The 13234-nt window shown below is 43.7% G+C and overlaps 1 protein-coding gene across 3 annotated transcripts in view; it reads left to right on the forward strand.

The window, feature by feature from the left end:
• The first annotated feature begins 10907 nt into the window (after positions 1-10907).
• EFNA5 (ephrin A5) overlaps positions 10908-13234 on the forward strand; it is a 213737-nt gene continuing 211410 nt past the window's right edge. For 2 of the 3 annotated variants that reach the window (XM_068928178.1, XM_068928181.1), the window contains exons 1-2: positions 10908-11093; positions 11607-12870. In XM_068928178.1, coding sequence (XP_068784279.1) covers positions 12746-12870 — 125 coding nt within the window. In that variant the 5' untranslated portion in view covers positions 10908-11093; positions 11607-12745. Of the gene's footprint in view, positions 11094-11115; positions 12871-13234 lie in introns of those variants that run through there. The other variant, XM_068928180.1, reaches the window with a different exon arrangement.

The raw sequence follows: 13234 nt of genomic DNA on the forward strand, positions 1-13234 counted from the left end.
CTATTAGGCTACTTACTCACTCTGAGTGAAATCCAGATTTCACTGAAGTCCAGGAGGAATTTTGCCTCAGTCCGTCTGAGCAGACCAAATCAAAAACTCCACCTGTAAAAGGTCTAGGCCCATACACATGACTGAGAAGTTACTGGCAAGGAAAGCTGAACACTTTCAAACAATTGTTATGCATATGCAGTGCAAACAATAGCATATTGTGTATGCAGAAAGTTTGTGCAAGTCCGAGACCTTTACTACTTCTATATCTTTCGATGATAAACTGCCACACCTTTTGAATGCATGCTACCAAATTACAGCCAGCTCTTATAAATCAGTAACAGAAGCAAAAAGAAGCTAGAGACTATCAGGGTAATACAAGTGCAGCTATAGCTGTCAAATGTAACCTGACTTGCTTTTTAAGTGCGGTTCCTAAATGAGTATAAGAAAAACAAAGATAAATAGAGTAGATGAGGAAAAGGGGAAGGGACAGTAGAAATATCTTGGGAAACAATGCAACAAAGCATCTGAGTTTTTTTAATTCTCTAAAGGGCTGACATGCAGGGGTCCTATTCTTTTCCAACCTTTTTTCTTTTTAAATACTTCCAAATAGTTTTAATATATTCCATCTATGCTCAGAGCAAATAATGAACTGACGAGTAGATGATACTTTGAAGGGATTAACTGACTGCTGCGGAACAAACTAGATCAACTGCAAACTAAACCAAAAACTTACTGAACTTATTATTTATAGTTCCTTTCCGACAGAAAAGCAATATAGTCAAAATCAAGGAGTCTTTTTTTGAAAATTGTAGTTATTTTGATAAACAGTGCTGTCAAAGCAACAAACGTGAATGCCACAAACTAGATCATTCACTTTCATGTTAGGTTTACAAGGTTTCTTGTGAGAATACTTCATAGTTTAAGTATGTCTTCCCTTGGGGATCACACAAGCATTTAATTTTTGTTTTGGCATTGGGCCCATTGTGTTTATGAGGTTCTTTGGAGAAGTGGAATTGATGGCCACAAAGGAAAAATTCAGAGTTACTTATTTTAAACCATGATTATAACCTTTTAAGTTTTTTAGAAAAAATATACTTTCTTCCAGATATATATGTACGTAAAAAAGAGACTTTGTCAGAAAAAGGGTTTGGAGTTCCATATTTAGCCTACCCATATAAACAGTCACATCAGGCTTTATACTATAGGGTTATTTATTGTGCTATAATGATATCCTTTGCTGTCCTGCCCAGTTACATTAAAACAACACGTACTACACTTTCTGGATCTACAACACACAATATTTTTGTTGGCAAGTACAAATTTGCAGGCAAAAACTTCAGCTCATTTGAATATTCTTTGCTCTTTCATGTAACCATTTCAATTATTAATCACAATTTATCATACATTTTATCAGTCTTGAGTTCTCTTTTACAACACATTTAAATTTTCATTGCAGGTGTAAGAAGGTCATCCCTGGCATTAAGCCCTAGCTCCTGTGCCGCGAAACATGATCTTTGAGGCACAAGGCACGCAAGAGAAATCCTGCCGTGGCAGGTCTGCGTGACGCTGCCCGAGCTCTGCTAAATGTGTTGCTGTAGCTTTTCTCGTGAGTGACTTGCAAGCCGTTATTCTGATGTTTTGCATGGATTCTGGGCTCAAGTCAGGTATGTTTTCTAACATCCCTGTTTTTCTCTAGTGCAACTCGCAGAAGATGGTGCTGAAGGGCTAATCGTGTTGAATTCAGTCCCGTGAAACTCTAGGCATCCATCCTTAACTGCTCCTAAAGTTAATGAGAAATGAATGTGCTCAGCGTGTGACAGTCTCCCTCAGTGCCTTCCAGGAGCAGGAAGTTTAACTGTGCGCTACTGTAGGGCAGTTGCGATGCTAGTCGCGCGCTGCATTTGAGGAAAGAACATCCATTCTGCTGCTTATTAGGCCATGTAGACAAAGGCGGAATTTAACCTTGTGAATCTGTTAAATGTGAAGATGCGGCAATAAGTTACCTGGCGAATTTCTGCTGTTAAAGTTCTGGTAGCTGTCACATTCTAGTACATGTTAAAGAAATATTAAGCTGGTCAAATTTTAGGTAACTTAAATTAAAAAAAAAAAAAAAGCGATTTTTGACCTCCACTGTCATTCTGGTTTGATTTAACGTTTTGGGGTTTTGGGGTTTTTTTTACTTTTACTTTCTACTTTTTTCTTTTTTCTCTGAAGTAAGGTTTAATAGTTGTGCAAAATTAATTGTTAATCCTATTTCTTTGCTCAGAGAAAATGTAGCGATGTTTGCACAGTAGGTAACATCAATTATCAGTCAAAATGAAAGCCTTTTTACTGTCATAACTGATAGCACATTAGTTGCAACCTTTACAGTTACATGATTTTCCACTCTGTTCCCACCAAATGCCTGTTGACTAAGGATTTCAGAAGTATAAAACAATTAGTTTTTTTCTTTTGTTTATGCAAAAATGCTAAATGCTGTGGCATAAAGGATACACAGTGGATTTTACAAGACATTAATAATCCCTTCTCATTAAGAGATCTACTTACAAATTCTTTTCACGATCATATTTCTGCCCTTTTATGATTTATCAGTAATTACCCAATTCTTGACTTTGGCACACCCCTCTAAAGTTGTAAGAGTTGTTGTCTTATATTTCAGAACTACTCTTTATTCTTCTACTAGCTAGAGTCCACAATCTTTTCTGGTTTCTTCACCTTGAAATGGAAGGTTGATATAATTAGTTCCTGAGCACACCCTTCCAATGCCAAATGAGAAAAGTACGTCTTTGGAGTGTATATGGCAAAGGTCCAAAATGAAGGACAGAAGGAGCAAACTATTGCCATAAAGATGCAAAATTTATATCTTCACTATACAAGTTTTCTATAACTTCAGTTTCAAAAAGTAACATTTTCATGAACTATTCACATTAAGCAGTGCAAAGTCTTTAAAAAGCTAAGTTGAGATGGACTACATATTAAAAAATCACAATAAAACAAGAGGGATTGTAAGTTCTCCAAAGAAGTACCTTCTCTCTCTAAGGCAACCATATGGCCTCATATTTTTACTTTACAGCGTAGGAAAATTCTCATAGATAATTTCTTTTCTAATGGTACAACACTTTGCAGGGCTGTGGAACAACTGACAATAAGAATAGCATTTACTCAGAACTGATTCAAAGCGGACTATGTCATTCCAACTTTTGCAAGGTTTTCATAAATTCATTCTGCACTACATCTGTAGCAGTTTCACTGACCATGAGACTATAATCAAAGTCTTGCTAAGCAGCCTTAGAAAAATTAAAGCTTATTTCTTTTCTGCATCTGGCTTTCCATGACCATTATCAGCCTGGCATTTTTCAAACTGAAATCTGTTTTGTTGGCATAGATCACACAGGGCAGCTATGTCTGCTGAGTTCTTGTTTGGCTGGGTCTAATCTACTGGAATTCAAAAGTCCGCCAAACTCAGCATACTGTACGCAGACAGAAAACCTGCATAAGAAAGCTACAAAGCTAAGTGTGATGTTAATGGACCTTTCTGATTTAGAAATAAAGAAAGTGAAGAAAAATGGTCTGCTAGTGCCTTCTCTCAGGTCTTTGTCTTGAAAGTTGTGGTTTATTTGTCTTCTAGAATTTATTTGACTCTCTCTCTCTCTAACTCTCCTCTTTTTTATATTGGGATTGACACAAGCACAGGACTGCAAACCCTACCCAATCATGAATTTGTGGGCTTCTATATTTGCCTTGGTATTTAAGAACTTTAGGGTTCACGGTGTACAGAAATGTATTTTTTAAATTAAAGGATGGATTTTCTCTTCATCAAATGTTTCTGAGAATTGGCTCTTCAAGAAAAATACTGTTGCAATACAATCAGAATAATTGAAACCACTGCAACCACATTGCCTAAAGGAAATATATCTTCAGTATTTCATCACTGAAACCTCTGAGATTTCTCTCAGCCAACTAAGACCTACACTCCCAGGTGTGTAGCAGCACACAGACTTGTCTAGCATTTGCTTGCTAATTGATTGTATTCATATATACCAGTCTTGTTTCTGTTTGCTCTTTTAACCAGATAAGATTTTCTCCACAACATAAAGAAACTTGTTCAGTTGCGGCCGTACGAGTGGAACTTGTTGTGTCTAGAAAACCAGCAGCGCTGGTGAGAAACTACAGCCGGTATCCACAGAGGTGACTTTCATTCCCTGCCGACAGCCGTCTCGAAGACCACCATCAGCAGCAACTGAGAGCCAGCCGTGGCACACAAAGCTTAGTAATGCATTTGTTGCCTCTGTTAAGAAAGCAGCTGTTCTGCAAATGGGTCAGCAAATGTACTGTACAGAAAGCTTGCATTGCCAAAAGAGCTCTGAAGTTTATCCTAAACAGAAGGACTAACTACTTCCCTTTAGCTAGCTTTGCATACAGACTTCAGAGGGCTGGCTTCAGATTTTAAAATACTATCCACTATTGCTTGTGCTACATATCAGGACAAGTGCCTCCAGAGCTAAGAAAGCAGAGTTGTAGCATGACCTGTAATAACCTACATTGCAGCTCTTTGTTTTCTTTCTGTTGATTCATTATCACTACTGTGAGTAATGTTGGTTGACGGGTGCTGCTGCACGAGGAGGGAATGGTGTCAAAGCCTGAGACTTTGCTATGCGCTGGGAGTTACGCACAAGCAAGCACGTAGTTTTGCAACAGATAGGAACTGTTCTCGATTTGACGGCTTGTGATTCACATGTGAAATGGGCCAGCAAGAAAAATTGTAGCACTTCTGCGAACTCCAATTGGAAAAGTTCCTGAATGTTGATTAAATTCTGAAAAGTGTTAAAGGGTATCTTGAGAATGTTTTTACTCTTCTAATATGTGTTATTAATAATAAAAATTAATAATTATGTTTACTATATAGTGCTTGAGTCAGGGAAGTAGGGGTTTCCATTGTACGGGATACCCTTGATCCTCCACTACTTTTCTTTCTTAACTTACCTGGACAGAGAAGGAGAAAGAAACTGCTAGTTGTTCATCCCAAGCAACAAGAACTAAACTGGCAAGGGACAGCCAACTGGCACACCCATAAACAAGGTAACAGTGATCAATGTATTACTACAAGAACAGGTACCTCATATATCTGAAAACACCTATTTCTTTTCATATGTTATTGCTTTGAATTCAATATCTTAGTTTTATCTGCAGGTGTATCTCTCTTCTCTTCCTCCTCCTCCTCCTTTTTTTTTTTTAAATCTCCTTCTGTCTATTTTGAAAAGACTGCTTAAAAGCAGGGCAGCTAACCAACCACTGATGCTCTAGTCTGGACCAGCTGCAGTTACTCACTGCACAGAAAGCATCCTGAAATGCTAACTTTCGTCACATGGTAAATTCTGGAAAAGCACAGTCTCAGCACGGGCCTTTGGACAACATGTACCACAAAATATCACTTTAAAATGTCACAAGGTCAAACAGGGTTCTTGTTTACCTTAACTGGTTTCAGTCCTGCCATGTCATCACAGGAGAACATTGAATCTGCACAGATGCTGAAATGAGAGCCTGCTCATGTAATATAATCTACATAATATGTATAGTGTGTCTGCTCAATACAGACGTTTTTGCACAAAAGATCAGGAATCTCTGGGATGACTGTATTATATAAGATACCCTGTACCTATTTGCTTTTGTTCTCTTACACTTTAGCTTTACATTATAATATAAACTCTTCCTTGTACCTAACAGTCCTAAGTACATACTTAGAGAGTCGTAGTATCTACATTGGCGTTTCTGTAAGATACTGGCTCCCGGTAATAACTTACAATCAAACAATATCTTTGGAAAGTCTCTTTAAAATATCTTTTAATGAATGTTTTTAATTTGGAAATTGTGGAAGAAATACAGTGGGTATAAAAAAAGGAAGATATACATTTGTCCTAGAACTATGGATTCTCTAGCTTTGGCACTACCCATGGGCTATTTCAGTTATTCTCTCTGACTCACTATTAATGATAAATCAGTATAATGAGGTTTACTTTGTGTGAAGCCAGAAGCTGTGCAAAGGATCGTGACTGTACAGAAACAAATGCTTTTATTTGGACTTCCAGAAAGACAGTATTCAAAATATTTTCATTTCATATAGACATAAGTTTAATGTTCTTAAAAATGTATCAACAAACTAATTCCTCAGAATTAGATATCTAGCAAACATGAAAAAGCATTTGTAAAGACAAACAAACATAAAACTTGAATGGCAACGCACTGTATCTAAGTCATTCTCTATGCATCTATGGAGAGGATATAAAATTCAACTTTGAAGTGGATTTTTCTAATGTCTCAAAGGGCAGCTGAGTACCCTGCTCCCATTTACATTTTTGAAAATCTCCTCCTTTGTAATTCGTTTTATGTCAAAGTTCAAAAAAGTTCATAAAATGTCAGTATGAAGCCAGGAAATCTTCTGCTTTCTTCTCAAAATCTTCCTCAAAATATTAAACTTCCAAAGTTTCCAGACTAACAGCCAAATAGATATGTGCTGAAGATGTCTTGCCTAATTTGTGTGCTGGTGTTTTGAGTGTTCAGACAGACATGCAGATTTTGAACTGACAACTTGAAATGGAAACAAGGCTGACAATTCGAGATGATTTTAACTAAAAACAAGAATAAATTCTAAAACCTATCTGCAAAAAGAAATATATATGGTTTCTGGATGCAGTAAGAAGCTTTAAAATGTCCCTGGATGATGGCCCAAAAAAGTGGTCCAGAATTCATTATGGTATTTTGTGTTATGGCATTTTATTTTCTCAAATAGGGATCTCAAAGTTACCCCTTTGAACATTCAAAAACAGTACGTCATTGAGACTCAGTACATCATAGTAAAGTAGGCATATATGTTATCTCAGGTTGGTAGAGCGGAAAAGGGGCTTAGAGAAGTGAGAGAGCTGCTAGACAGTTTAATAAGAAGAAAATCCAGAATCTTCATATAATTTCTCTGTTCTAGACAGCAGAGAATACTCACAAACACAATTACATACTGAATCAGATTCATCTGCAGTCGTTTTCTTCTGCTCTCTTCCGTAAAATGATTTGTTCCTCTCAAAAAAAAAAAAAAAATCCATGCATACAACACACAAACACAGTCTCTCACAGATAAGCATATCTAACAGGGAAAAAATATCTTTAAGTCAGAAAGAAACCTCTTATCTGCCTTGAGACTATTTGTCTACACTATAATCAAATGCTGAACACACATTTCTGTAAAGAATTCAGTGGTTCCTTTTAACATTATTATTTATGCTTTTGGAACCGCCTCCTCTCAAGTGAAAATTAGTCTGAGATTTTGTTCCATATTTGACAGCTCACGGTAAGGAATTAAAGTAAAAATGGGGAGGATATGTAATTATTAACCCTTCTGTTCAGTTATTAGTTTGCAAAACTTGCAGCTGAGGTTGCTTCTAAGTCATTCTTCAGCAAGAGTTTTACAGGATCAGAAAGGAATTAAAAAATGTAAGAAAGCCTGATGTTTCCAGGTCCTGAAAAACACATTTCTATGGATACCACAGATAAACAAAAGTTATAGTTTTGTACAATTCTTTTAATGAAAAACATCAGAGACAATTTAAACATGGAACTACTATAGATTTATATATTTTCTGTTTATCTAACTTCAATCAAATTCTATTGAAATGGAAATATACAATTTAAAAAAATCACATTTTTACAAAATGCTGACAGCTTTTATGAAATGCAACTATTTTCTCACCCGTATGCATTCGTTTCTCCAAAAAGTTCTTTCCTTAATTCTCTGTATTTTTACAAAAGGAAAAAAAACCCAGGGGTTAATTGTTTGACTCACTTAAAATCATCGAGCGGACTTCTGAAGAAACAGGATTGGGCCCTATTAGTTAGTTTTACTTCTAAGGCATGCACTCAAATTTATAAAAAAATAAAAATCATACACAGAAGTTACAGTGAAAATGTATAGATAGTCTATATTATTTTTTGCATTTCATAGGTACTAAACTTTGAATGGTGATTGTGAAATAAGCAAAACAAGTGACTTTAATACTACTTACACAAGTAATGCAGATGAGCTTTGCCTCCAGAAGTCATTTGTATCTGCTTAAGACAGTGAATATTGTGAATGGTGAGGGACAGCTATAGAAAGAGTAGGTGTATTTTTAAGGGAAATCAGCAAAGAAATAAAATCTGCAGATTTATCACTTTGAATGCTTTCTGTCTGAGAGAAAAGTTTAAGCTGAGCTAAGTTAAATTGTTTTGAGGAATACGATCAGTTAATGTACTAACATCAGCATAGCATATCCAATACATTGAAAGTCTATGCAACTACCAGAAAATACATGCTATAAATATGTGTTAAACACTGGTTACCACTACAAAGCTAGAGATGGAAGGGCAGCTAGAGAGGTTTATCAGAGGTAGACTGAGACAGTTCTTGTACCTATGTATTATTTTTCCTAAATATTATATTCAAAATAGTTGAATTCACGTTAAATGGCTTGTTAACAGTCTTTTGTTTCTGCTAAATGAGGGCTATGGCCAGACGCTGTATTGGCATACAGAAGTAGCTTATAACTCTGATATCAATAATTGCTTTAAGATTTAATCACAAAAATGCAGAGTGGACAGGAGGTTGGCGTGCTCGTGGGGGCTGGCTATTGGATGTGTCCATATGAAGTTGCTATGATGTAACAACAAACTTACTTTTTGTTCATTAAAGTATTGTCTTTTTACATGCAGAATTAATTAATTTTTACTTCAGGTCCAAAAGGTTTATGTCCTTATATCGTCTATAAACTAATAAGATACAGCCACCTACAGCTTGCTAAGTAAAGCAGGAAAAAACACGTCTTCCTGTTACAACTTAGTCCTGTTTTTGGAGTTTTTTTACTTACTGATAGTTTGGCTCCTTTTCATAGCTTTATATCCTGTTAAGTAAAAAGCCAAATACTATATTCAAGGAAGGATGTTTTGAATGCAAGATAAAGCTCTGACTCTGCTATTAAAAGGTGTTTTAAGTTAAACAAACAAAGCCTTCACTTCTTCCCTGTGGTGCTTCTTACGAGACGTGAACTGAGAGAAAAAATATCATTAGCTTTCTGCTACAAACTTAGCTGAGGAGATCCTTTGAAAAAAGTTTGTTATTAACATTTTCTCTTTCCTGTAAAGGTAGTGATATGTATATGCCCATATTAGAAAAACATTTAGGGAAGTTAACAGTGGATGTCCAATTCCTACTCAAAGAACTCAGTTCAGATGGCAAAAAAGGGGACTTTTTTGAAGGAAAAAGCATGGAAAAAATTGGTTTTCTGTTGTGTGTTCCATCTGGGGTCTTTGGCCGATTTTTTTGCATATCCTACTTAATCTATAGACTGCTGCATTAAAACAAAAAAAAAAAAGGCTGAGGGAAACCACAGAGAGAGAGAAAGTCCAGGAGTTGGAGTGTTTCTTTTTAACTGTAGTCTGTCTTTTTTTTTTTTTTTGAGAGGAAAGAGTTCCATTCTCCTCTGGCAAAACAACAGCTACATTAGTATGTGCAATTGGTAAAGACTAATCTGCAATCACTTTCCCCACTGAGAAAAAAAGGCGCAGCAAAAATCAAGAGCCGAGAGGGCCTGTGAATCCTCTTCTGAAAGGAGGAATTTCTCCCCCCCCCCCCCCCGGCCCCCATTAAATAAAGAGGGTAGACCGCAGTGATAGAGGAGACGAGGCCCGCTGCTTTTAAGGGACCTTGGGGGGGGGGGGGGCCGCCCGGGCGCCGCAGACGGGGGCAGGAAGCGGAATTGGTGGGTATCGCCCCTTCCCCGCCAGGCGCCGAGCTCAAGTGCGGCGCGAGGAGCCGCCACTGGAGGGAGTCTGGGCGCTTTCAAACGGCTGCGAGGCAGGCGCAGAGCCCCCGCCCCCGGCTCTCGGGCTGCGGGCCGGGGCGCAGGCCGCCGTCGCCGGGGCAACGCGGGCGCGCCGCACCGCAGCGGGGCGGGGCGGGGCGCAGCCCCCCCCTTCCCCCTCCCTCACGGCCACGAGCCGCCAACGGTCGCCGCCAACGGCCTCTCGGCGGAGCCGGGGACGGCTCACCTGCCGGCGCGCCCCGAGGCGGGGAGGTCGGGGGAGGGGGGGGGGACAGGCTGCCGCCCCGCCGCTCGTTTGGGCGGCCGAAAGCGGCGTAGCGGCGGCGTTATCGCCATCTCATCCTGAGCCGAAAGGTGAATGTTGCGAAGCGCGCGCGGAAGCGGCTGCCTTTGCCGCATGAGGGGCAGCCCTCCCCGCGGCCCGGGCGGGGGCATGTCTGCGCCTTGCCGGCCGTGCCAGGAGGCGTGAGCAGGGCGCGCCCTGGTACAGGCGAGCGGCCCAACAAACTGTTTAAAAATCCCGGTGTAGCAACCCGAGTGCTTGCTGGAAGAAGGGGATTAAAGGCAAGACAAAGCAGACCAGAATCTCCTTCCAGACTGCTAAACAGCCGCCCGATTTTAATTTGATTATGCAACGCCTAAGAGTAGAGGTGCAATTTGCGAGCAAATTCAATTGCTCCAATCACATCTCCTCCACTCGCAGCTGATGCCGTGCATCACCCGGGGCGTACAAATCGCGCGTTCAGGCTTAAAAGTGGGAAAGGAGTTTTCTTTTACAATTGAATTACCCTGCGCACTGTTTCCCGTGGCAGATGGAAACTCATCCTTAAGGCTGCGTGAGCGAACCCCTCTCACAGCAGCCGGCGTTGAAACGGTTACATTTAGCAGCAAGGTTGCACAGGAACCACTCCGATGTCTTAGTAATTCAATTAGTCAGGTTTCGAGAAGGTGGGGCTGGGTATTTTTTTGGCGTGGAAGGAGGAGAAGGCTAGGACGACGCCTCCTATCTCGTGTTGCAAACCAATCAGGTTGAGGTGTAAGGAAAAAAAAAAAGCAATCTGTAAGCAAACAGCAGGCTGTGCCCTGACTGGCTGCGCCGGCAAATCTCCCCCTTTCCCAAGTAAACTGCATGCAAAAATCCCACATGATCAAGGAGCAGCGCCCGTGCTGCGAGCTGGCTGCCTGCACCTCGTCCTCGCCGCCAGCCCTCGCGCGCACCCGCCGCCAGAGCCCGCCCGGACACACACGCGTGTGCATGTACGTATGCGTGGGCACCTCGCTATACCGGCTGTACACCGCTGCCGCGGCCTCTTGCACCCACGCGTGCACAGAGGCACCCAGCGCGCCGGGCTCCGAGATTTTCCTAGGCTGCTGATGTCGGATTTACACGCAGTGAAGGAACCGGTCATTGCAAAAGGGGGCGTGACTGTTTAAAAGATTTTTTTTTCCTCCCATAAAGCTTTTTTTTTTTTTTCCTGCAAAACTGACTTTTGCCCCTCCAATCCTCGTCGCTCTTTACGATCCCTCCCTGCCTGCCGCTGCATTCAAGTTTATTTATTTGCCTGCTGGCGTGGTATATTTTTCCTCGCTGCTCTTGCTGCTGCTGCTTCAGAGGGAAAAGGGGAGCAGCTGTCGGGCAAGACCGAGAAGAAGAAGAACTGGGTTTTTTTTTTTTTTCCCGATCTCCTTATGTAGTCATCTGAGGGGTGGATTCTTTTTTTCTCCCACCCCCCGTCCCCTGCTCTTTCAAACTGTTTTGTCCTTCCGCAGAAGTTGATGTTCCTGGGACTGGACCCGGCGCCAGCGCAGAGACACTCCGGGAGGCTGAAGCCGGAGATTTCCGCACCTCGCCGCGTCGCTCCCTTCGTCCCCCGTGCAGGAGAGGCGAGCCAAGACCAGCATCACCAGAGGAGTTTGCAGGCTTGATCTTCCACTTCTCCGGGGTTTTGCTTTTATCCACGCCCTCTCATAAAACAATTTTTATTTCCATTTCCTTGGTTTCCACGCCGCAATATTTCTTGGATTGGCCTCTTTTTTTTTTTGTTGCCTTTTTTTAACCTCGCCTTTGCTGTTGCTTAGTCCTTGGTGCACCCACCGCCCAGGAACAGGAAGGACAAGAAAACCGCTCCACAAAGTCTCCTTCAAGACACTCTGCGTGCTGCAGAACAGGCTCCCCAACTCCATCAGCGCAGCAAACAAACTCCTCAGGGTTTTGCTTTCCCCTGCTTTTTTTTTCCGGGGGGGGCGGAGGGCAAGGAAGGAAGACACAAACTTTGTACTTTCAGACCCGCTGGTACTTCTCGCCCCTCGCCCATCCGGCTGCCTTTAATATATTGCCAGGACCCCCCGTGGGCTTCCAGTGGGAAGATCTCCTGCCCCCCCTTCTCCGGCCCCCTCGCCCCCGGCCCCCCTTCCCCGCCGCCAGCCCGAGGGCCGCGCAAGCGGGCGCGCCCCTAGCGCCGCCGCCGCCTCCCCGGCCCGGGGCCGCTCGCAGGGGGCGGCGGAGCGGCGCCCCTCGCCCGCCCGCCGCGCACGGAGGGGGCCCGGTGTATGTCTCGCCGTGGGCTCCGCACGGGACTCCCGGTGAATGAGCACCGCCCGCCGCCTGCCGCCGCTCCGCGCCTCGGCCCCCACCTCCCCCTGCCGGGGTGAGGCTCCCTGAGAGCCGCGGATCGCGCTCCCCTGCCGGTCCCCGTCTGCGGCGGGAGGCGGCCTCGGCTCGCTGCGGCGCGGCGGCAGCCCACCCTCCTCGCTGTCGCCTGCTGCCCCCGCGCCCTCTGTGTGTGTCTGTGGCAAGCGATTTTTTTTTTATTGATCCCCCCCCAGCCCAGCTCGGTCCCCCCCCTTCCCGTTTCTGCGTCGCCGCTCCTCTCGCCGCCGCCTGCCCTGCGCGCCGCCGGCCGGGCGCGATGCTGCACGTGGAGATGTTGCTGCTGGCGGCCGCGGCGCTGTGGGTGTGCGTGCGCGGGCAGGAGCCCGGCGCCAAGGCGGTGGCCGACCGCTACGCCGTCTACTGGAACAGCACCAACCCCAGGTACGCGGGGCGGCGGCGGGGCGGGGAGCGGGGGAAGGAGAGCGCTTGCCCGCTGCCTGCAGAAACTACTTTGTTCGCAAGACGCGGCGGCAAACTTTCTTTTATTTTTTATTCCATTTTTTCGGAGGGTCGGGGCGCCAGGCAGCCGGGGTGGGGGGCCTCCGGCTCCGTGTTTACCCTCGCCTCGCGCCCCAACGCACGGTTGCACCAGGCTAGCCTAGGGCTCGGCAGCGCCGGCTTTCCCCGGGGAGCCCGGCGGCGGCGCCTCAGCGCGAGGCGCGGGCACCCGCCGCGGCTGCGCCTGCCCGAGGGCGGCGGGAGCTTCCCGCCGTGCGGGGCGAGGCACCGAGAAGGCGGGCGGGCG

This window comes from Struthio camelus, chromosome Z (assembly GCF_040807025.1).
Source record: "Struthio camelus isolate bStrCam1 chromosome Z, bStrCam1.hap1, whole genome shotgun sequence".
NCBI lineage: Eukaryota > Metazoa > Chordata > Aves > Struthioniformes > Struthionidae > Struthio > Struthio camelus.